Source organism: Hyaena hyaena, unplaced genomic scaffold (assembly GCF_003009895.1).
Source record: "Hyaena hyaena isolate Hyena2069 unplaced genomic scaffold, ASM300989v1 scaffold_596, whole genome shotgun sequence".
In the NCBI taxonomy this organism is placed as follows: Eukaryota; Metazoa; Chordata; class Mammalia; order Carnivora; family Hyaenidae; genus Hyaena; species Hyaena hyaena.
Window position 1 is genome coordinate 43281 of NW_024081228.1, and position 22788 is coordinate 66068.

A 22788-nucleotide genomic window follows, 5' to 3' on the forward strand; every position below is an offset into this window, starting at 1 on the left:
AATGTATAAGGATCTTTGTCTTTTTAAAGTCTCAGTAATAGGTGTTGTCCATTTTGTTCTCTTTTCCTAAGATAGACGACAAGTGATTTCTCAGTGTACTTATCATATTCATTCAGGTTAACATTGTTTTATATTTTTCCACTTTCACTGAAAAATAATTGGCATACATCACTGTATAAGTTTAATGCATACAGCATGTATTTCCTTTTCTATAAACTGTTCATATCTGTTGCCCTTTTTTCTGTTGGACCATTGGCCTTTCTCATCAATTTCTATAACCTCTTTAGATATTAGATTAGCCTTCTGTTTACTACAAATTAAAACAAGAAGGAAGTATGTGATTTTTTAAAAAATTGATGTTTTATTATTTGTATCAGTTTGCTAGGGCTGCCATAAGAAAGTATGACAAACTGAGTGTCTTCAACAACAGAAATTCATTATTCAGAGTTCTGGAGGTTACTAGTCCAAAATAAAGGTTTTAGCAAGATAGGTTTCTTCTGAGGCTGTGGGTGATGGATGCGTTTTAGTCCTTCCTCTCTGGTTTGTAGCTGGCTGTCCTCATGGTCCCATAGACATTCTCCCTGTCTCTAAATTTTCCTTTTTGATAAGGACACCAGTCATACTGAATTGGGATCTATCTTCAGGACCACCTTAATGACGACAATAGCTGCAGGGTGTTGATTGTGTTTATTATGCTTATAAAATTTACTTCTCTAATCAGTTAATGATGGGTAGACATTGTAGATTCCTTTACATGCTGGGCCTTCAGTGAAGCAGGAATAGTAAGATAGGTATCAAGTTATTTTTCTTGAAAGACACGAAGCAATGATTCTTGAATGTTAGCTCTATTTCGGTACCTTCAAGATAAAGTGCAAAATGCTCTGCAGGTTTCTCAAAAAGCTAGCTAACTGATCTTTTTTTCACATCTGCCAAGCTGCTGCTTAAGTCATGCAATCTACTTACTTGCTAAAAGGAACTCTGATTGCCCATTTTTATCTTTAATGTTATCTTGTCCCCTACCACCACAAGATGCTCTGTCAGATGGCAATAAATAGGGGTCAAAGTGTTCTTCAACAAACATCTTTAATTGATATAAAGACTACTTCCAATACATATATATTCCTACAGTATACAACTATAGAAATTCATGAAGAAATTGACATTTATTGAACAGCTTCTGCGTGCTAAGGGTGTTTTAAAGAGCATTGCACAATTCTAAGGTTGGAACTCTCATTTTGCAGATAATGGGAGACTCAACTAAATGATGGGATGTGTCCAAGATCAAAAAATAAGGTAGATAACCAGAAGTTGAATCAGATCTGTGGAAGGCATAAGGATGAAAACGCTAAGAATAACTGACAATGACTTCTCCTTGCTTAATTTACCCTTCAATCGATTCTCATGAAAATGAAGAAAGAAAAAAAATAACGTATGAATTTGCTAGTCCCCAATCAAGATGTCAGTAGGACTGGTCTCTTCGAAGAACTGTGAAGGAAGAATCTGTTCCAGGCTTTTCTCCTTAGCTTTCAGATGGCCATCTTCTCTCTGTGTCTTTATGGCATCTTCCTCTTACACATACCTGTCTCCAATCCTTCCCTACAAACTTGCCCTTTACACTATTAAAAAGAAACAATAGACAAAAATCCAGCATTTAAAGAACACTACAGCCATCATAAGTTCTAAAAAATGGTATAACACTGACCTACTAAAGAATACTAGGAATTTGTCCCACAAGAGCTCGGACTAGTGTATTAGAACTAGCAATTCATCCCTTCTCCAGGGAACTCCATTGAGCTTCACATAAAACATGATATAAAGTGTTGTTTAAAAAGATATAGAAAAAAAATGTAGTTTTACATTAGGATTTGATCGGAATTTTCTAATTGGTGATTTTGCTTTCTTGGGTTTGGGGATAAGGAATAGGAGTTGAAGAAGGCAAAACTTTTACATTCTTATTATGGTATAGTCTTTCTTTTCATAATTTCAAAGAACATTGTATACAAAAAGTACTTGAAATTCCATTTTAAGTCTGTGTGTTTTGTTATTCATTCAGTAACCACTGTGTTAAGCCCTAGGGCTAAAGAGATGACTAACTGAGGTCCTGTGTTAGGTGCAATCAATAGAGAAAACATAATTTTATACTGTTTTAGATATTCTTAATTTCCTTTTGTAGGGACAAACTTCCATCTGGCATCACATTCCATTCACCAGAAGAACTTTCTACATTTCTTCTAGGGTAATTTGTTGGTGAAAAAGTAGTTCAGCCTTTATTTCTCTGAAAAACTCTCTGCTTTCCTTTTTCAAGGATATTTTCCTCTGGTAACGAATTCTGGACTGATATTTTTCATGTTGTTGTTTCTTTCCTCCCCAATACTTCAAAATATCTGTGTATTGTATTCTGGTTTACATCGTATCTGACAAGAATCTTCTATCTTTCTTATCTCTGCTCTTCTGGACATGCTGCACCTTTTATTTTCTCTGCTTTTATGATGCTTTGCCTCTCTCATTGTTTTTTTAAATAATTCAATTCAGATATGCCTTGGAATGATTTTCTTGTCATTTTTGGGTCTGTTTTCATTGACTGATTTTCTTCCTGGTTATGGTTCATATGCCCCTGCTTGTTTACATGCCTGGTAATTTTTGATTTGATGCCAGGCATGCTGATTTTACAGTGTTGGGTGTTGAATTTTATTGTAATTAAGTAGTATTGGGCTTTGTACTGGCATGCAGTTAGTTTAATTGGAGCAAGTCGGTTTCTTTAAGGTTTGGTTTTAATATTTGTTAGGGTAAATTTAGAGCAGCCTGTAGTGTATGACTAATTTAACCCCTCTACTAAGATAATACTCTGAGTACTTCTCCTGATGTCCTCTCCATTATAAAGATGTTCCAATTTAGGTGGTGGGAAAATGAACTATTACCAGCTCTGTGTGACCTCCAGGAATTGTTTCACTTGTTACTACTTTCTGGTGAGTATCCTAAAGTCAACTGAGATTGATATTACCGCTAGGTAATCTCCTTAATTTTTGCCACCAAACTGCCGTTAAACTGAATGCTCTCCTATTTAGTACACATTCAGTTGCTCAATTGGAAAAAGGAATCTTTGTCCTCTTTGTACTTCATTATAAGGTGCTACAAACAGAATGATGCATATGAATATTAAAATGCTCCTTTATATAATAATTAGCAAAGCCGAAATTAGTGCTTTATCCATTTAATTTAAAAAATATCAAGATACTCTTTTCATAAGGTTGGATAAGATTGGGAGATATTCGTGTTCGACCTTGAGTCTTTGTAGGTGGGATAATTTTGCATAGTAGACTTTACCCTGGCTATGGGCAACAGGTGAGTTCTTGGCTTTTTGTTTTTAATAAATATATTTCTTCATGTACCCCTGACAATTCATTTGGTTAGTTCTAGGCAGTAAATCTTCCTGGTACTACTCTATTACCAAATCATTCTTAAAGAGATCTGATGTATGGAATAAAAATTCAAGCACAGTTGATTTGTCCTATTTACTTTAATGGCCATGCCATTCGGCACATACACAATACCTTCTTATTAATCCATTTAATCCAATATTTAAATTGAAGGAAAGATGAGGGAATAGGATTTGACCTTTACTTTTGAATAATTAGAAGTCACAAATATACATTATGCTGTTAAAAGGAGAGTGGATCATGCTTATTAGTTTTTAATTTTTTTAACCATGTTTGAAATTATTTTTCAACCCTTACATAAATCCTAAGTCAAGAGTCATGCTGTCACTCATATGTGGAATTTAAGAAAGAAAACAAATGAACATTGGGGGAAAAAAGAGAGGCAAACCAAGAAACAGACTGTTAACTATAGAGAACAAACTGTGGGTCTCAGAGGGGAGGTAGGTGGGGGGGATGGGTTAAATACATGGTGGGAATTAAGGAGTGCACTTATGATGAGCACTGGGTACTGTATAGAATTGTTGAATCACTATATCGTACACCTGAAACTACACTGTATGTTAACTAACTTGAATTAAAAAAAAAAAAAACTAAAAAACCCCAATAAATAAACAAAGCTCCATCTATTTATTTGAAGAAAAAAAAAAGACGCTGCTGTTTTTGTTATTAAGTATGTAGCATTAATCACAAAGTATTTGTTGAGCTCCCTTTATGTGACAAGAAGGACCCTATCCTGTAAATCTCAAACATCAATCTCCTTCAAATCCACAGCTTCAATTTGAGATCTGAGAGATGGAACTGAAAGTCAAGCAAGCACAACAGAAAAGTACCAGAGATTTCTTTTAGAAGCCAGATGCTGTTTTATAAGCAGACTCATAATGTGCATCTTAAGCTAGGCTATAGGTACTCTCAGCAACTAGAGGAAACCATTTAAAATCTTCTCTATGCTAGAAACAGACAAAGACAACGACTATTGTAAAAAACAAGCATTGTCCTGTGAAGAACAAATCACATAAGATTAATTTAATAATGCTCAGAGACAGAATCGTAAGCCTTAATGGTAATGTGGGAAGAGGAGACAGGCCAAGCCAGATTCTCAGGGAACTTTACGGATGTGGAGAGAATTGCTTTTGGAAGCTGCACTATTTCAGACCACTAGGGTAACCTTAAGTAAATGACTATTTTAATGTTCCAATAGCACTTAGTTTACTAAAGCAGTAAATTATTCCAACTCTGAAATACCCAAACTGTTTCTGAATAGCTGTAGCCTGTAGCAAACCAGCAGGATTCTGCCCTCTAGATCTTTCCATTCCTGCCTAGTTCCATGCTTAAACCAATGCCCTAAATGAAGCATTAACATTTGCCAAGTATTTTGAAAATGAAATGCTGCCTCATACAACCCTCTGGGCATCTGACTTAATCCTCTTTGACTCTCTAGCATGAGGGGTGAGGGGGAACCAACACTTGATTGTGCCAATTGTGCTAAATATTCACTCACATGTGAGGGAAAAAAAAAACATTTTCAAGATTGCTATTGAGGAATTAAGTCATAAGGGAGATTGTGCAAATACTTAAATGGGGAGTATAAAAATGTGCTAAGATTTTCCAGACCTCATGACTACCCCTCCCCCCACATATTCACTTATGTGTGCCTCATGACTACAAAGAGGGTCTGCCATCCATAAAAATGTGTCTTAGGATAAAAAATACTCCTTTGCTAGACTGACTAGTGTTCTTGAGTTTTATCACAATCAGTGGGCCTCTCTGTCAGCAAAAGGTACCCCGTGTGAGAACAACTTTACTATTTGGAATCAGGTTCCTGGAAGAAAAGGAAGAATGGCTGGGGTGCCTGGGTGGTTCAGTGGGTTGAAGAATGGCATGTGGCATCCTCAGTATAACAGAATTTGCATAGCACTTCTCCTTTCTGTTAGCAGTAGTCTTAAAAACCAAGTGATTTAGAAAATGTTTGAAAATTGAATATACAAATATTTAGCAAAGCTAATAGCATCTCATAAATATTTTTTTGACTTAGGAATTAACACTAAAAAAGCGGAGGTGGGATGCTATACCCACAGCCTCCTGGTCATGGGCGTAAATGAAATACAGTATCTAAGCAGATGCACTAGTTTCTTGATAGACTATTTCTGTCAGATTCTGGCAATGGCTCTGATCTGAACGGCAATTACTGGTAAAGAATTTAGCCTCAACTATTTAGAGAAGTGCTTTATTGAATTTATAAACAAGGCCCTGCAATTTTCCATTTCCTTAGCAAGATATTAAATCAACCAAGCTAAGCATGTCATCATGACTATAATTTACGTGATGTGACATGGCAGTTAAGATGTACTGTGGTAATTTGTGAGAGCTTGCAGTATTATTGTAGTATCAAAAATTTATACGGTTCAGTTATTAAGGCAAATTGTTTCATTCATACTGAGATATCTGACAGTAAACCACCAAGGGCTCCCACATTACATTAAAAAATGTCTTCCATATTCAAAGAATTTGCACACCCTGTTACCATTATTTTGTTCACTGAGTGGAAATAGAAGCAGAGGCAAGCACAGCTTTTTGAAGTGAAAATGATCTGTGGAGGGACGTGAAGTGCTTCATCGTGGGTGGTTATAAGGAACAGCTCAGCCAGGATAAAGGAAGTTATCTTTGGGAACCAACATCCAGGAACAGGGTGTCCAAATTCTTTGCTCTGGTGCTATTTAATATCCCGTTTGCTTTCCATGCTTATGTCAGTTTGATTTCCAGCCAACAGAAAGCAAAAGCATATGACCCAAGAAAAAATGTAGAAAATGTGGTAAAGAATATTCTATTATAAGCTCTTCTTAAATATGTTTCCCCATTGTAAGGAAAAGAAGACCTTTGAAACTCAACCAGTTTTGACCCAGGGCTCTTCTCGAAACTCGGAACAGAGCAGGGGAAAAACTTAGCAGCTTCTATATCTTTTCTGTTGTTGTTGTTTTGACAATTTTAAGCTGTGGACATTCAAGCCCTAAGTGCTATTTTATTCTTGTTGGGAATACAAGAGGTTCCAAAACAGAACAAGAGGGGATGTCTTCTTGTTGTAAAACGCCTTGCAAATATGAGTTTAATTGGATTTTTTATTATAGCTGTAGAATTTTATGCAATATACACTGTTTATTTTAAAGTACATATTCATTGAAAAATGTGTTTTATTCATTAACACATTTTTCATAATAGCATTTAGAAGTCTGCTGAAAATAAGAAACTGCCACTCGTTGGGGCACCTGGATGCCTCAGTGGGTTAAGCATCTGACTTTGGCACAGATCATGTTCTCATTGTTTGTGAGTTCGAATTCTACCACTGGGCTCTGTGCTGACAGCTCAGAGCCTGGAGCCTGCTTCAGATTCCACGTCTCCCTCTCTCTCTGCCCCTCCTCTGTTTACACTGTGTCTTTCTCTGTCAAGAGTAAATAAACATTTAAAAAGGGGGGACTTCTGGGTGGCTCTGTCAAGTAAGCATCCAACTTCAGCTCAGGTCATGATCTTGCAGTCCATGAGTTCGAGCCCTGCATTGGGCTCAGTGCTGACAGCTGAAAGCCTGAAGCTTTCTTTGGATTCTGTGTCTTCCTCTCTCTCTGCACCTTCCCTGCTCACACTGTGTCTCTCTTTCTCAAAAATAAATAAACATTAAAAACATTTAAAAAAAGAAACTGGCCACTAGTTAATTTTTAATTAGCTACAACCACCAATTCCATTCAGTAACATGTGAACTACTAAGTTTTTCTTTCTCAATAGTCCTATGCCACGGAAGAAAATCACTAACAGTAAATATACTTTGTTTTTGTTTTTAATTTTTTTAAACATTTATTCATTTTTTGAGAGACAGAGAGAGACAGAGCATGAGTGGGGGAGGAGCAGAGAAAGAGAGGGAGTCACAGAATCCGAAGCAGGCTCCAGGCTCTGAGCTGTCAGCACAGAGCCCGACACAGGACTCAAACACACGGACTGTGAGATCATGACCTGAGCTAAAGTTAGATGCTTAACAGATGCACCCCTATATTTTCCTTGTTTAATCAAAGAAAATTTCTTCCAAAGTAACACAGTCATCCTATAGGTGAGAGGCTTACACAGCATCAATTTGCTAAGGGATTTTACTGTGACTGTTGTAGTTTCTGATGTGGTTAGTGATGTCACCCTCAGCTCGTTAAGGTATTAACTTACACAGAATAAGCAGAACATTTAGAATTACTGTACCAAATTTGGTTTCCAACAAATTATTAGGCAAAATAAAATAAAATAAAATGATAAAAGCCAAGGCACCTATCTAGGTAGAGTTAATCCATAATAGAACAACAACTAAAAGCACCTGCATTTCCGAGGCTGCTACGTTTGTTTATCTGTGTATGTTTTTCTATGCGCATAGTGGGCTTTAACACAAACCCGCTTTCAATCTGGCGGTTCTTTTAGGGTAGTTTTCTTTCCGAGCTCTAGGAAATATGTTGTTTACACAGGCTTCACGGCAAGCATTAAGTTAGTTACGTAATACATTTCATTTCCAATTAACATTCATACAAGGTAGAAGAATTAGCTCTCTTGAATATCAGTTTTGAAATAAAATAGACACAGATGAGGAAAACTCCAGTAAGCATCCCACCACAGGCAACTCTAGGAAAACAGCTATTTGAAGTAAATGCAACACAATTTCTGTCAATATTTATAATTGGTTTTGCAAAATCATCTTAGAGGCTTTGCAAAAATATCCTAGAGTCCTCAATAGTTTAGTCATTCATTCAAAAAGTTAGCATAAAAATGAGTTGGAAACTGCCAAAAAAAGTGAGTATAGAACACCAAACTATGTAAAATTGAGTACTAGGGTTTGTCATAGCCCATCGACTCTTGGTTTACATACTTCTCCCGTGGATTCTGGGAGAAATACCCAACTAAAACTGATTTAGTCGCTTTTGGAAACACAACACACCATAAATTTGTTTCAATATTTCTTTAAAGAAATACTTAATAAAACTCATTTTTGATCAGTTAAAGCAAAGTAGCAGGAAGCCAGGACTGTACAGACTTACTTTGTTTCCCAGATACACAGCAGGTGCGCTCCAGTAGTACCTCTGTGGCAGGGACCGCTGGGCTTCTACACTGCGGATGCTGACCTGCTGAGGTGGCTCCGAGTCATCCTGCTGGGGGGACACTCGAACGTGGCCAGAGAGATCAGTCAGGTACCAGCCACTCATGTCTTTTATCTTCAAGAAAACACACAATCATCGTTACTTAGGAAAAACAAAAGCAAAGGTCATATCCATTTCTTTCTCTTTCATATTCTGCATAGTTTCCATTTTTTTGGAAATAAAAAAACCACAAACAAAAACAAACCTAAAACTATAAAGGTTTTGAAAAATATAAGAGTTGTGGAAAATATGAAACTTATTGTATGTACTCATTATAGACTCTCATTGTTTTCTTGATGATTCTAGGAGATTGGACAGTAATATGTAATAACCTAGTTTTATTGATCCGATGCTTTTTAAATTTTTGTTAATGTTTTATTTTATATTGGAGAGAGAGAGAGAGAAACAGAGAGACAGAGCACAAGCAGGGAAGGGGCAGAGAGATGGAGACAGAATCTGAAGCAGGCTCCAGGCTCTAAGCTGTCAGCACAGAGCCTGATGCGGGGCTCAAACCCACGAGCAGTGACATCATGACCTGAGCTGAAGTCAGGTACTCAACCGACTTAGCTACCCAGGCACCCTGGTCCAATGCTTTTTAAGAAGTTATTATTCCAAATACTTCTTTCTTATGAAATAGAAATTCATTCAAAGTTACACAGTGATTATAATGTTATACAAATTATCATACAGTTGGACTCTCAATTTCATATTTTTTCCTTTCACTAATAATTTCCTGTTGCTTATGGAAAACAATATTTCAAAAGCTGTTGTATATATTTGTAAAGCAGAGGAAGAAAAGAGATAAAATATGCAAGTACCTGAAAGGTAGCTTTTCATTTAGTATTTCCACCCTTCCCCTTAATTAAATTTCAATTTTGAGGCTTAAGGACATTTAAATCCATCAGCTTGTTGCTATGGCCACAGCTCAAAATACTATACTTAGTCCTTCCCATGGGGTCACAGTATGGTAGGAACTCATAGCCTAGATCGTTGGCCCAGAAAAGGATGGAGCCTTAAAGGAAAAATTAGGAAGCAAATGATGATTTCCTTTTCCATCTTTAGACTCTGGCCAGGAGTGGGCATACAGCTATAATTCTAATTTAGACTGTCCTACCTAGCTGGGACAAAACACAAGATATCGAGGTTTGTGGCTACCAGGGACCTACTTAGATGTGTGTGAGTTGCTTGGTGTTGTGGGTGATGGGGAACAGAACAGTGATGGTGATCATAAGTGGATGAAATATTTTTTAAAAAATTTTATGAAGAGGTCATTTGATTCTCCCAAAGCCATCTGGTTGCTGGAACTGCCCTGGTCCAAAGAGAAAGACCAAATAAAAACATACTGGCCAGCTAGACCTTCAAATAGATGCTACTTCCTTCCCTTGCCTTTTCCAACATCATCCTTCAGGCATTCTAGAACAGCCCAGTGAGATTCAGAGGAAGTTCCTACCAGAAGGCTGACTGAAGAAAATATCAGCAGACCTAGATGCGGAACACCAAGGGTGAGTGCTACTTCTGTTCTTCTGCTAACCATGAAATTTTGATACGTTAATGGAGCAGTCTAGAGGGTGGCCTGAAACTCTACAAACAGAGGAGGAAGTGGGCCAGAAGTCTATTTGCTGTTGGTTCCATGCAATCTACTCTGAAAGCAATATATTTGATGGTGTATAGATTCAAATTCGGACACGAGAGTACCATCAGAAATTATTCACAGTATTACAGTAGAAGGGGTGTTTGGAAGGTAGTTCCTTGAAATAGTGATCTTTGTAGAACGCACCTCTGGTCAGATCACTCTCCTGATAAAACTCCTCCAATGGCTCTCCAAGTATAAGAATCCAACTTTGCATTCTCAACCCCAGGTAGAGTTTCTCATTCCCCTCTAGGCTTCTCTCTCTGCAGCTTGTTTCCTGTCACACTGCACTCTTAAGAGCTGCCATGCAGGCTATTCGAAATTCCCTGAGGGTCCCATTTTCCTCACACCTCCTCTATAGGGACACAAACCACTGTCTGTCTGTGCAGAGACAGTGCAAACACAATGGGGAGTGATTTTTCTTAAACTGTATACCAACAATATTGGTGAAAGAATACATAATTCTTCATATCACAATCTGACACTCTCTCTCTCTATTGAATCATCTGCCCCTGGGGCTATATAACAATGTTAATTCCATTACTGCCTCACATAGTAATCATGGACACTGAAAAGGCTAATGTTTACTATTTCTAAGAGATTCCAGGCTACACGCTGCTCCAAATAAAACCGTAAAGTCTTTGGGGCACCTGGGTGGCTCAGTCGGTTACGCGTCCGACTTCAGCTCAAGTCATGATCTCACGGTTAGTGGGTTCGAGCCCCGCGTCTGGGTCTGTGCTAATAGCCAGCTCAGAGTCTGGAGCCTGCTTCATATTCTGTGTCTCCCTCTCTCTCTGACCTTCCCCTGCTCACTCTCTCTCTCTCTCAGAAATAAATAAAACATTAAAAAAAAAAAAAAAAAAAACCTGTAAAGCCTTTGACCAAAGATACACACATAGCATTTGAAAGAAAATCCCATCACTTTTTCATGATGACTGTAAGTGGAAATTTACTACCAGAAAGAAACATTTTAATTCCTTACAAAAGAACAACAGCAAGTAGGGCTGAGGAACCGTGTGCAGAATGAAAAGGCTATTGCTTACATGGCCGTACGTCCAGTAGGAGCTCTGACATCTGTTTGAAACCCCTGAGCAGAAGCACTCGTCACAACCTTTATGATTCTCCTCTTGCAAGTTGAAGAAGCTGGATTTACAGCGACTGCAGTCCCCACCTTCAACGTTCTCCTATAAGCAGAAACAGAGATGCCCTTCGAGATTAAGAACTGTCTCTATTCAGTCCCGCGTAGGGAGAATACACTGTATATTCTTCACTTTAGCTCTTCACCGAATTTAAAGTCTAATGATATTTTTAAAAATCTTCTCAAAAGCTCCTTATTAAGCTATACCTTTTCTAACCACACTCACGGGAAATGATATTGGGTACTAATCTACTGTATTAAAAGTTCCAGTTCTGAGCTTCGTGTATGTCAAGAGCATGGAGTAAATGCCATGAAAAATACAACAGTAAGTTGTACTGATTAACATGGAGGTAGCCTGGTTCACCAATCTGTCATTGAACTACTTCTGCTGAGAACACATGATATATGATAAAATTAGAGAATTAAACGAATGGATGTATGACAGAATTTTGATATTATACAGAGGGCAAAACACTTTCCATGTTACATATTAAAACTTCATACATTTGAGGCAGGCATAAGAACCTGGTAGGGAGAGAAACTGGAGTGAATGGGTAGAGATTCCCTTGATGCAACTAAGCAGAAAAAGAGGAAAGTTTTTCTTGGTTAATTTTCACAGTGTTTCCTTTAATGCATTGGTGTAGCCAGTTAATCATATAGTAATATTATGGAAAAAAATAAATCCCATTCAGTGACTGCTCTCCAGATTGCTATCATTAATCCTAACCCCAATATCCTGAAAAAATTTTTTTTGTTTATAGATGGGCCTATAGTGTGGACTCAGGCCAGAGAAAGCTGATTATCTGATGAAAAACTGGGAAAGCTGTAATTTCTCAATTAAAAGAACAGTAAATCTTGACCAATAACTTCTAAATAGAAGCTCCTTGCTTTCTAGGAAACAGATTCTCAGTATTCCTTACACCTGAGTTTGCTCTGTATCTTTCTTCTTCCCTGAATTCCCTCATTACCTTAATTCTGAAGCTCCCTTCTCCTTAGAGGACTTCTCTCTCACCTGCGCTCCCATAGCCCTTTATACAATTGGTCTATGATGACCGCCAAAAGCAGTTAGGAACAATCATCCAGGATTATTTCCTCCAGTTGTATACCATAATCTATTCAGAGGTAGAAAACTTGTCTTCCTAATTTTTATAGTATCAGAAAATGATAGGGTTCCTGATATAACAATGAGCACTAGCTAAATAACATTTTATTAAATTTAAATGAATCTCCTGGTGGTTGTGTTTTTCATTCACACAAAGTGCTACGCATATAGTAGATATTTAATAAAATTAGTGTTGAATAAACCCTAACTTAGCAGAAGATAGGGTTGATAAAATCTGAAATCATAGGGGCGCCTGGGTGGCTCAGTCGGTTAAGCGGCCAATGTCAGCTCAGGTCATGATCTCACGGTTTGTGGGTTCAATCCACATCAGGCTCTTTGCTGATGGCTCAGAGTCTGGAGCCTGCTTTGAATTCTCTGATTCCCTCTCTCTCTGTCCCTCCCCTGCTCATACTCTGTCTCTCAAAAATAAATAAATGTTAAAAAAAATGTTTTAAATCTGAAACCATAGGAGAAAAAAATAGAAGAGAAAACAAGAGACAAGAGTGTGAAAAAATAGTGAAATTTGTAAGAGTAAACAAAGTGGTTCTCCTTGTATCCAAGAGAACAATGTATTTGAAATTAACTTTTTGACTATTAATTTCTATGACCCACTTGGGACCACAATCACTTCTGTATTGCCGGGAACCCAAACAAAGGGGTGTCTCTTGGCATGTCAAATTTCAGCATCCTGATATATACACAGGATGAACCATTGCTACTGACATTCTTTCTAGTTTTTACTTCTAAGGTAGATTTCAGATATTTTGAGATGATAAATGTCAGGGAAACTAATCACACTAATTTCAGACCTACGGTGACAAATAAGTCCCCAAAGCCCTGAAGCTGGGAGACTCTTCAGAAGCACACGGGCATGAAAGATGAACCATCACAATAATTATAATTTAGCTTATCCCACTGAGGACACAAGACAGCTGTTCTGTACACTGTGTTCTTATGCACTTGGTCTTCTCTACTTTTCATTTACTCAATTTGAAAGCTCGTAAACCTACTTTTCTGAGATTCAGACTGAGTTCAACAATTTGAAGTTTTCAGATATTAGTTACAGATTTCTTAACTCTATATTAGCCTGGTAAATTAACCTTGAAAAATATGATTAAATAATTTCAATATTCAATTTATTAATAACCTGAAGCAACACATTAGAGTAGGGATTCTAGAGACTATAAAGATGGATAGGTCAAGGTATCTGTCTTTAAAGGTCGACATCTAGAGCTAGGTAAAATGATACATTTACAATCCACCAGAAAGCAAGGTGGAACAGGATCCTGCATCTCATACATCAATTAAATTATGGGAACACAGAAGGAGGGACTAATTGTACTATGAAGGCTTGAGGAGGCTTTGTGGCAGGAGTGAAATTTGACCTGAATTTTGAAGCATGGTTAAAAAATTCAACCTATTGGAGGATATAAAATGAGAGACCCATGTTAGCGAAGATGTTGGAAACAAGAAATAATTCAAATAGTATTCAAATGAGGTTCACTCATCATTTATGCTTTCAAAACAAATACTGGGGGCTCCTGGGTGGTTCAGCCGGATAAGCCTCCACCTGTGGCTCAGGTCATGATCTCACGGTTCCTGAGTTCGAGCCCTGCGTCAGGCTCTGTCTGTGCTGACAGCTCAGAGCCTGGAGTCTGCTTCAGATTCTGTGTCTCCCTCTCTCTTTACTCCTCCCCCACTTGCACTCTGTCTCTGTCTTTGTCTGTCTCCAAAAAATAAACATTAAAAAAATGCTGAATTTTTTTCTGAATGTATGTGAGGCACTGCACTGGCTATACTTGGCTTCCAGAGTCCCTGCCCAAATATAATGAACTTTTAAGGCTACTCCTGAAGAGACAGGTATCTTTTCCCTTAGGAATTAAGTTACTCAGTAGGAAGTAAATTACCAGAACTATACTTGAGGAATATTAGTTGGCAGGATGTCTACAAAATGGGCGACACTGGTACAAAAAACTTTTTCATGGTGCAGTAAAGAGTTAATTCAATAGGCTTAGAGTGCTCAACCCTGCACATACAGAACTGAAAAGACTGTCCCTTGGCCAACTCCTGGGAGATAACCTATAAGCCCTTGGAATATTCTGCATGGTAAAAATATCTTTGTATACCTGGGACCATGAGTCATGCTAGATAATTTATGCTAATAATTGATTCATGGTGAATGTCTAGTTTTGTTTACCTGGAACCCTGTACCACATTATTAGCTCACAATGCAATTTATGGTGAATGCCTACTATTGTGTACCTGAAGCCATGAGCCACACTGTGATCTCTAGGGGTACTGTTGACTGGCCAGTCATGAGTGCTCCATATCTGTGTACTTGACCTCCCAATAAAAGCCCTAGACAGGAAGACTTGGGTGAGTTTCCTTGGTCAGCAATACTTCCTAATGTTGTCATACATTGTTGCTGGGAGAAATACTCTCTGTATGATGCTCCTGGGAGAGGATAACTGGAAATTTGCACTTGGTCTCTTCTATATTCTTCCCTATGCACCTTTGCCTTTGCTGATTTCAATCTATATTCTTTTACTGTAATAAACCATTACCATAGGTATAACAACTTTTCACAATCCTGTGAGTCCTTCTAGTGAATCATTGAAAATGAGTGTGGTCTTGGGAATCCCCAACACACTGTGGTAAAAATAATAGGATGATTATACCTATAAAAACATGTTACCCGAAGTAAGAGTTTCTTTTGTTTATTGTGACAAATATTCAAGTCAAAATATTTTAGACCTTTTTACAGGTCCTCAAGCTAATCCTATTCGACACCCCCATGCTCACTTCCACCCTCTTCACAAGGAATGATCCATTTCTAGAAGATTTGAATAGACCTTATATACAATTGCACAGCATGTCAGCTTAATGCCACAACTTTAAGTTTCTAGACTCCTAGTTGTTTAGTCTTGAGTTTGCACATATGTTTTTTCTTTAGTGAGTGGTAGCTTCTATGCAGATGGAGCTTGGTTCATTTGAGAAGTGCTTGGTTCTGATTGTTCTCCGATTCTACATAAGGTAAATATTAAGCCAAAACTAAATAGTAAATATGGTAGATATATACCTACTTATACATCTGTCCTCACGGCCTAATTAAAAGGGCCTCCTGAGGCCGGTAGAAAGACAAAGGGTTGGTGATAAAATATTTTTAGATCACCAGAACTCTGCTTTCAGGTCGTGTCTCAACTTGTATAGAATTAATTAGCTATATTAGGTTCTACTTCCTTTTTCCCTTTCCAATCTCCCTTGAGAGAGTATATCTATGTAATTTCTTATTTAAGGCTTGTATTTCCAAAGTTTTCTTTAAAACAACATAATCTTCAAAACAATGAACACTAGAAAACATCACAATTTCATATTTAATATATTTTAAAGTGGCACAATTCCAACACAAAGGTATAGTATTACAGGACTTATATTGAAACTTCATTGAGACAAGTTCCCCACCTTCTGGTAGTGTGTTAACATATACAGTCTTGGCAGCTTGGTTCTCAATTCTTTTTATGGGTTCCCAGGCAAATTACTCTTTCAAAACTTCTTTGTTATTCATCAGCAATGCCATCCATGAAGTGGCCCTGATTGTAGTACTGATTCGTTTTTGGAAGATTCTTTTGATATGAGTGGTTCAGGACTTACATTTTTGACTCTTAGATTGAGAGTGAGCCATCTGCTTTATGGGTAAATTCCTTGAGCAATTTAATTTACTATGCCATCAATGTCAAATTATTAAAAGCTTTACACATCGTTTTTCACTATGCCTTTATTTGCTGTTATTATTCGCTCATTATCAAATCGTAGATGAGCTACTACATATAAAGCATTATATGAGACACCAGAGGAAATATAAAATGACTTCAGGAGGATTATGGCAAAGGAAGTAAAACCATGGACAAATATGTCTACTACATGGCAGAAGGAAGTCACTGCCCTAAAAGGGTTACTGAGTCCTTGCCCTGAGTCAGACACCAGATTGATCACTAGAGTCCTCCATCCCTCTAAAGGAAAAATAAGACAGGTGTGACAGAAATTGATCCTAAGTATCTAATGATGGTGAGTTTGCAACTTCCAGCCTAAATGCTCTTTTTGTCAGTATGAGATTTCTCTCTCCATTAGCTATTATTTTATTACTTCTTTGTACTGATCAACTTCAAAAAGAGTTAACATATAATTAAATTAAATTAAGTGGTTATTATAAAATAAAGGTCATTCTGTTTAAACAAAAGGGAGTCTAATCTATTCTCTCTCTGCATTCATTCAAATGGACGGCTCTTATCAATCTAGTAAATTTATAAAATTTGATTTGCAGTCCAATATTTTCCTAATTTACAAATTTATTGATCATTTTTACATCTAACTGATGATACAGGTAATTTCCAGAATGCTCCAGACTTCTATTGTAGAGATTAATATCCCCTTATATAATCATATTTTCTTAAAACCAAATATTCTGCTCTCTTGGTTTCTAAACCATTATTCTAATTGGTTATATTAAAATAATTAAATAGCAACAAATAATAGTCAATTATTTTTCCATGGTAAATAATTAAGCCATGTAATAAATAGTTTTATCCTCTTACATATGGTGATAATAAAAAGTTCCATTTCACTTTAGATTAGTGGTTCTCAACCTAGAGTTTATTATCAAACCCCTAAGGAGCATCTTTCATTATTTTATTTTATTTTTTTCATAATCATCCCTACCATGGAATCTTAACTCCACAGATATACTCTAGGTACAGATGAACCGTGTGAATATGTTTGCCACATACATAAAATGAAAATGGTACTTCTGCCCCTCTTAGAACCAATTTTCACCATCTTAGGGAGAAATGTGTGCTTTAGACACATATTTCTAAAGAATATATTTATCCGAGTATATAGTTAGATAGGTTGTGGCCACCCTACAAAATATTCATAACAACTGCCCTTTTTCCTTTGGTACTCTTTTCTTCTGAAAACATAGTTGAATTAGGAAAACCTTATGAGGTTCTTTTTTTCTTAAAGTCAGATACTGTTGGGTTGACACCAATTTTCTTTTTACTGGAGCTTCCTCGGCACATCGTCTCTCTAGAGAAATAGAGTCACAATCGTTTCCCTGCTTCCGTTCTCATGAAGCCGCCTTCTCATAAATTAGGTACAACTTCAGCACTACATGTTTAACTGTGATTGTTAGTCAACAGGGAATTCTATTGACAAAGTTACCAACGGTATCTCCAGTGACATTTAAGTTATTTTTTGTGATAATTGCTTTAGGAACGTTGCAGTCATGCTTGGTTTTGGGGGTGTTAGTAGTCAATTACAGATTTTCCTCTGTTTTGGCCTTCCTTCTCATGTATCCTAGTATTAAAAGAAGTTAACAAAAGAAGGATAATTAGCTAATCAGCAGTATTTGTTGAGTGCTTACTCTTTAAATACACTGTTCTGTGGCTAAATAATAATAAATAGGGGGTGGGTTAGGGAGAGAGAGAGATGAAAATAAAAGAGAATTAGCTCTCCCTTTTTTCAGGTTCAACTTTTAATATTACAAAATTGATTAACGTAATATTTTTTAACTGTGGCTGTTATAAGAGACAAATTTCTGCATATGCTTTTTATGCTAAAAAATTTACATCGGTAATTTAGATTCAGGATCAAATATATAAATTGAAATCCTTTTGTAGATATGCCCAGGGTCTGAGCCTAACAAGTTAATGAGGTGATCATCCCTGTATAGAAATGGAAAAAAGGAACATACAAAACCACTAAAAATCTTAGCATGCACTACTAAAATCCTACTAGAGGAAAAGAATGGAAACGTACCTCTACTTGCAGAAAGAAATATAAACAAACAAAAAAAAGTAATTAGTAGGTATTTATGATGATCCCTTATACTTACACAAGGCTTCACTGTTATAATTATACCTATTGAGAGCTAGGTAAGAAGGATTTAATATCATCATTTTCTAGACTAAGAAATATGAATCACGCAATATAAGTGACTTTCAAATCTTCACAATTGTTTAGTTTTCTTTCTACCTTCTCTTTTTATGTATAAGTCACTGTCAGCTTCTTGATCGATGAAGAAAATAAATAACAGAAGTGAGACGGACATTAAATAGATTGCAAGTTGTGAAGATATCATAAAGGAAAGACAAAGATGCTGCAAGTGATTATGGGAGGGCCATGATTTCTGTGGGGGATCCAGGGTTCCAACTTTGCTAAGAAAGGGAGGTGAGCCTTGAAAACTGCCTAGCGCTAAGCCAAGGGAAGGGGCCAGGTATGAGGTTTTCCCACCCATCTAAATAGACTCTGAAATTCCAGAGTTAGAAAGAGCTTGGTGCCTCAAGGAATGTAAGCAAGGCTGGGACACAGTGACTGAAGCTCAAGAACATTCTGGGAAGATAGCCCAAGGTCAGATCACAAAAGCTTGTGGGTCAGTAAGGACTTAACTGAAAGTGCAATAAAAACCCAAAGCAAAGCACAATGAAAATACACACTTTGATTTCTAATCTTTTACCTCACTACTTATCTTTCTATTATAAGACTTTGATAAAAATAAAAGGACATGTTCCAACCTAGATCAAGGTCAGTTTATATTATGTTTCAGAGTCTGCAATCCAACTGACTTTGATAACATGACACCAAACTTCAAAAGAGCCAGTTTCTAGCATGTGGTACTTAAAATAAATACAAAAGTCAGAAAAGCATTAACATTCAAGTGATTTATACATCTGAGAATGCTTGTCTCATATAATGCACAAAAAGAGAAATTTCAAAAATTTTAATAATGCATAAAAACTATTAACTATTTTCATATCTTGAGCTAGGATTGTTTTCATATTTTGATCTATAATGAGGATGATATTCATTAATATCATTGTCTAAACAAGAATACAACAAAAAATCTGATGTGTAAAAGTGATAATAGTTGATATATATTAAAATTTTCAATTACCTTTTTCTAATTATGGAATTGTTTTTCCTTTGCTTAAAGAAATTTTAAATTAGGAATTATTTAAGAGCACCCAAAAAGTATGTATGACAACTAGAGGTAAAAAATATTAACATTTTTCCATGTGTGCATCAGATATATTTTTATAGAAATACTTCAGCACATCTGAATCTCACTTCATTTCTGTCCTGTTCCCTTTCCCTTTTCTTCAGAGTTAACTACTCTTTTGAAATTAGTACTATCATATGAGTATATTTAAAGTTTTCAAATTTATACTTAGTGTGTTTCCACTCAATATAAAATTGTTTTATGTCTTACAACTTTATACAAATAATAACATAATGATACTAGTTTTCTTCACTTTATCTGAAGTTTCTGAAATTTCACTCACTTGAACTGTTTCTTGTATCAGATTTTATGAATATATTACCTGATTTTTTCTTACTGGTGGATGTTTAGATTTGTTTCTAATTTTTATTTTTATTTATATTTTTTAGTTTTTTAATGTTTATTTATTTTTGAGAGAGATTGAGACAGAGTACTAGCAGGGGAGAGGCAGACACAGAATCTGAAGCAGGCTTCAGGCTCCGAACTGTCATCACAGAGCCCAATGCAGGGCTCAAACTCACAAACTGTGAGATCATGACCTGAACCAAAGTCGGATGCTTAACCTACTGAGCCACCCAGGCACCCCATAATTTTTATTATAACAAGGAGGTATATGTTGAACATCTTTCATTTGCTTCTTTCTACAAATCGTACAAGTTTCTTTAGCATGAATGTCTACATGTGGAGTTGTTGACTGACAGGACTTCATTATGTTAACAATATAGATGCTCTTTTGCCCTCCTAAGGTTGGAGTACTAATTTCCTCAAATGACAACAGCGGTAAACACTTTCACCAGGATTATATATTATTAGCTTTTTCCCCATTTAAAATTTTATCTTAAAAATCAAAATAAAATTTTAATATTATGTTCTTCGATAACCTTAAAAAGTATTTCCACTCAAAAATATTTATTTTTATATTCAACAGTCTCTCATGGTTTGCCTCCCACCCTGATGGGGGATGGGGGAAGGGGAAGGGGGATGATGGGCATGTAGGAAGGCACTTGTGGGGATGAGCACTGGGTATAATATGGAAACCAACTTGACAATAAACTATGTAAACTATAAAACAACATGTAAACATAAATACTTTTTATAGTATATATATAGTATATATATACATAAATAAAACTATGTAAACAATAAAAAATGTAAAAAAAGTATTTATTTTTGGATATCATATAGGTTTCGCTGCTTTTCTAAATATTCTCATTACATTTTATATTTAGTAATCCCTGATATATAGAAATGCTATTGTGTTTTATAGATTGATTCTTGCATTCTGCAAGCCAGTAGAACTCTCTTGTGGGTTCAATATTCTTCTTGCTAAAGTATATACATCATTGAGCAGTTTTTTCAACGAAGTTGGTTTGTGAATGGTAAACACAAGCACTAATCTGATATTTGTCTCTGGCACATATGATACGTATTTGTCTCTGGTATATATGATGTATATGATAAAAATATAGTATATCTAATATTTTTAACACTTTTTATCTCCATCTTGACCAGTGGGCAGGTTTTCTACTAGGAGCTTTGGTGGTGAATTTCTTTTTTATGTTCTTCAAACAGAAAATGTAAAATTTTCTTTGATTCTTGGCAATTCTTCTCTCCATAATGCCTTGGATATTTTTTCTCCCCTATTTCATCTAATCTCTTCTTTGGTGATTGCTGCTAAACTTATGCTGAATTTTATGCTGACGTTAGCCATGCCACTTAGCATCTCATATTTTTATTTCTTTACCACTCTCTGTGAATTTACAGGTAATTTCCTCAGGTCTGCATTTCTGATTGTCAATTAAGCAGTTTCTAATCCTTTGCTCAGCTCATTCACTGAATTTTTAGTTTCAACTGTATACAATTCTTATTATATATTCATTTATTTTAATATAGTGGTCTATTTTGTATTGCTTTTTCCTATTCTTTTTTCTTTTTACTTTTGCATCATATTTTTATGATTGTATATTTTCCACATATTTTTGTTTTATCATTTTTCTGATAAAAATATTCTCATATATTCTTGTTTATACAAATCAGAGTATCTTTTTCTTTCTAGTTCTTAGTGTACAAACATTCTGACTTTCGTGGCTTCTGAATTCATTTTGTAGTTATTTTCCTTTTGTGCAGTGCATACTTTCATGGTGAGCTCATCGTCAGGTAAGGCTATCCTCTCTTTCCTGTGGGAATACCACTCGTCTGACTTGTTGAAAATTTTTAGAATAAAGGGAGAATAAAACTGACCCTGTTCCCATGAGGCACACAGGTTTGGGTGTTTGATTCCTCACCGCACACTAATTTTTCCCCACCTAGAGCCCCAAAGGAAAAAGAAAGTTACTACTGCCGCTTCCAGTTTGCAGGTGGAAATTTCTAGTGCCTGTGTCACTGTCAGGGGACAATTCCAGAGTCCAAGCTTAAGTGAATTTCGTTTTAATTTCTCTGTGACTGCAGATCCTAACGTCAAGTGCTAGAGAGGCCATTCACCTCCAATATCAACCTCTATTTTTGGATGAAGACCAGCCTCCCTTTTCCTACCCCATGAACTTTGTTGCTCAGCTTTGCTTGGGTTTATGCTTAACTTAGATTTTCCTTTAAAGGAGGAGCTTTCCTTCCCTTTAACTTAGAATTCCTGATATCTAGGAATTTCCCTCTCCTGAATACATGATTACAAATTGATTTACTCTGTTTCATCCAGCATACCTGTATCTAAAGTGGCAGAAGTGGTGTCCATTTTTCTTAGTATGATATTTTACCAGAATGCTAGCCATTTAAAAGTCATAATAGAAATAGTGGCACCTGGGTGGATTCGTCCGTTAAGGGTCCAACTCCTTATTTCAACTAATGTCATGATCTCACAGTCACAGGATCAAGCCCCATGTCCTGCTCTGTGGTGACAGTGCAGAGCCTGCTTGGGATTCTCTCTCCCTTTCTCTCTGCCCCTCCCCCACTCACCCTCTCTGTCTCTCAAAAATAATTGAATAAACTTTTTAAAAAATTGTTTGTTTTTTAGAATTGATTTTATTTCATTTATTTTTTTAAATGTTTTATTTATTTCTGAGAGAGAGACAGCGTGAGCAGGGGAGGGTCAGAGAGACAGGGAGATACAGAATCCAAAGCAGGCTCCAGGCTCTGAGCTAGCTGTCAGCACAGAGCCCGACGCTGGGCTTGAACCCACAAACCATGAGATCATGACCTGAGCCGAAGTCGGACACTTAACCGACTGAGCCACGCAGGCGACCCCCCAAAAAGAATTGTTTAAAGTTATAATAGAAATATA

The 22788-nt window shown here is 36.5% G+C and overlaps 1 protein-coding gene across 1 annotated transcript in view; it reads right to left on the minus strand.

The window, feature by feature from the left end:
• Positions 1-22788, minus strand: part of LOC120248554 (laminin subunit alpha-2-like) — a gene marked incomplete at its 3' end in the record, with an annotated part of 318217 nt that overhangs the window by 41185 nt on the left and 254244 nt on the right. The window contains exons 11-12 of the mRNA XM_039256922.1: positions 11264-11404; positions 8492-8665 (exon numbers count right to left, since the gene is read on the minus strand). Of these exons, the coding sequence (XP_039112853.1) occupies positions 8492-8665; positions 11264-11404 (315 nt within the window). The remainder of the gene's footprint in view (positions 1-8491; positions 8666-11263; positions 11405-22788) is intronic.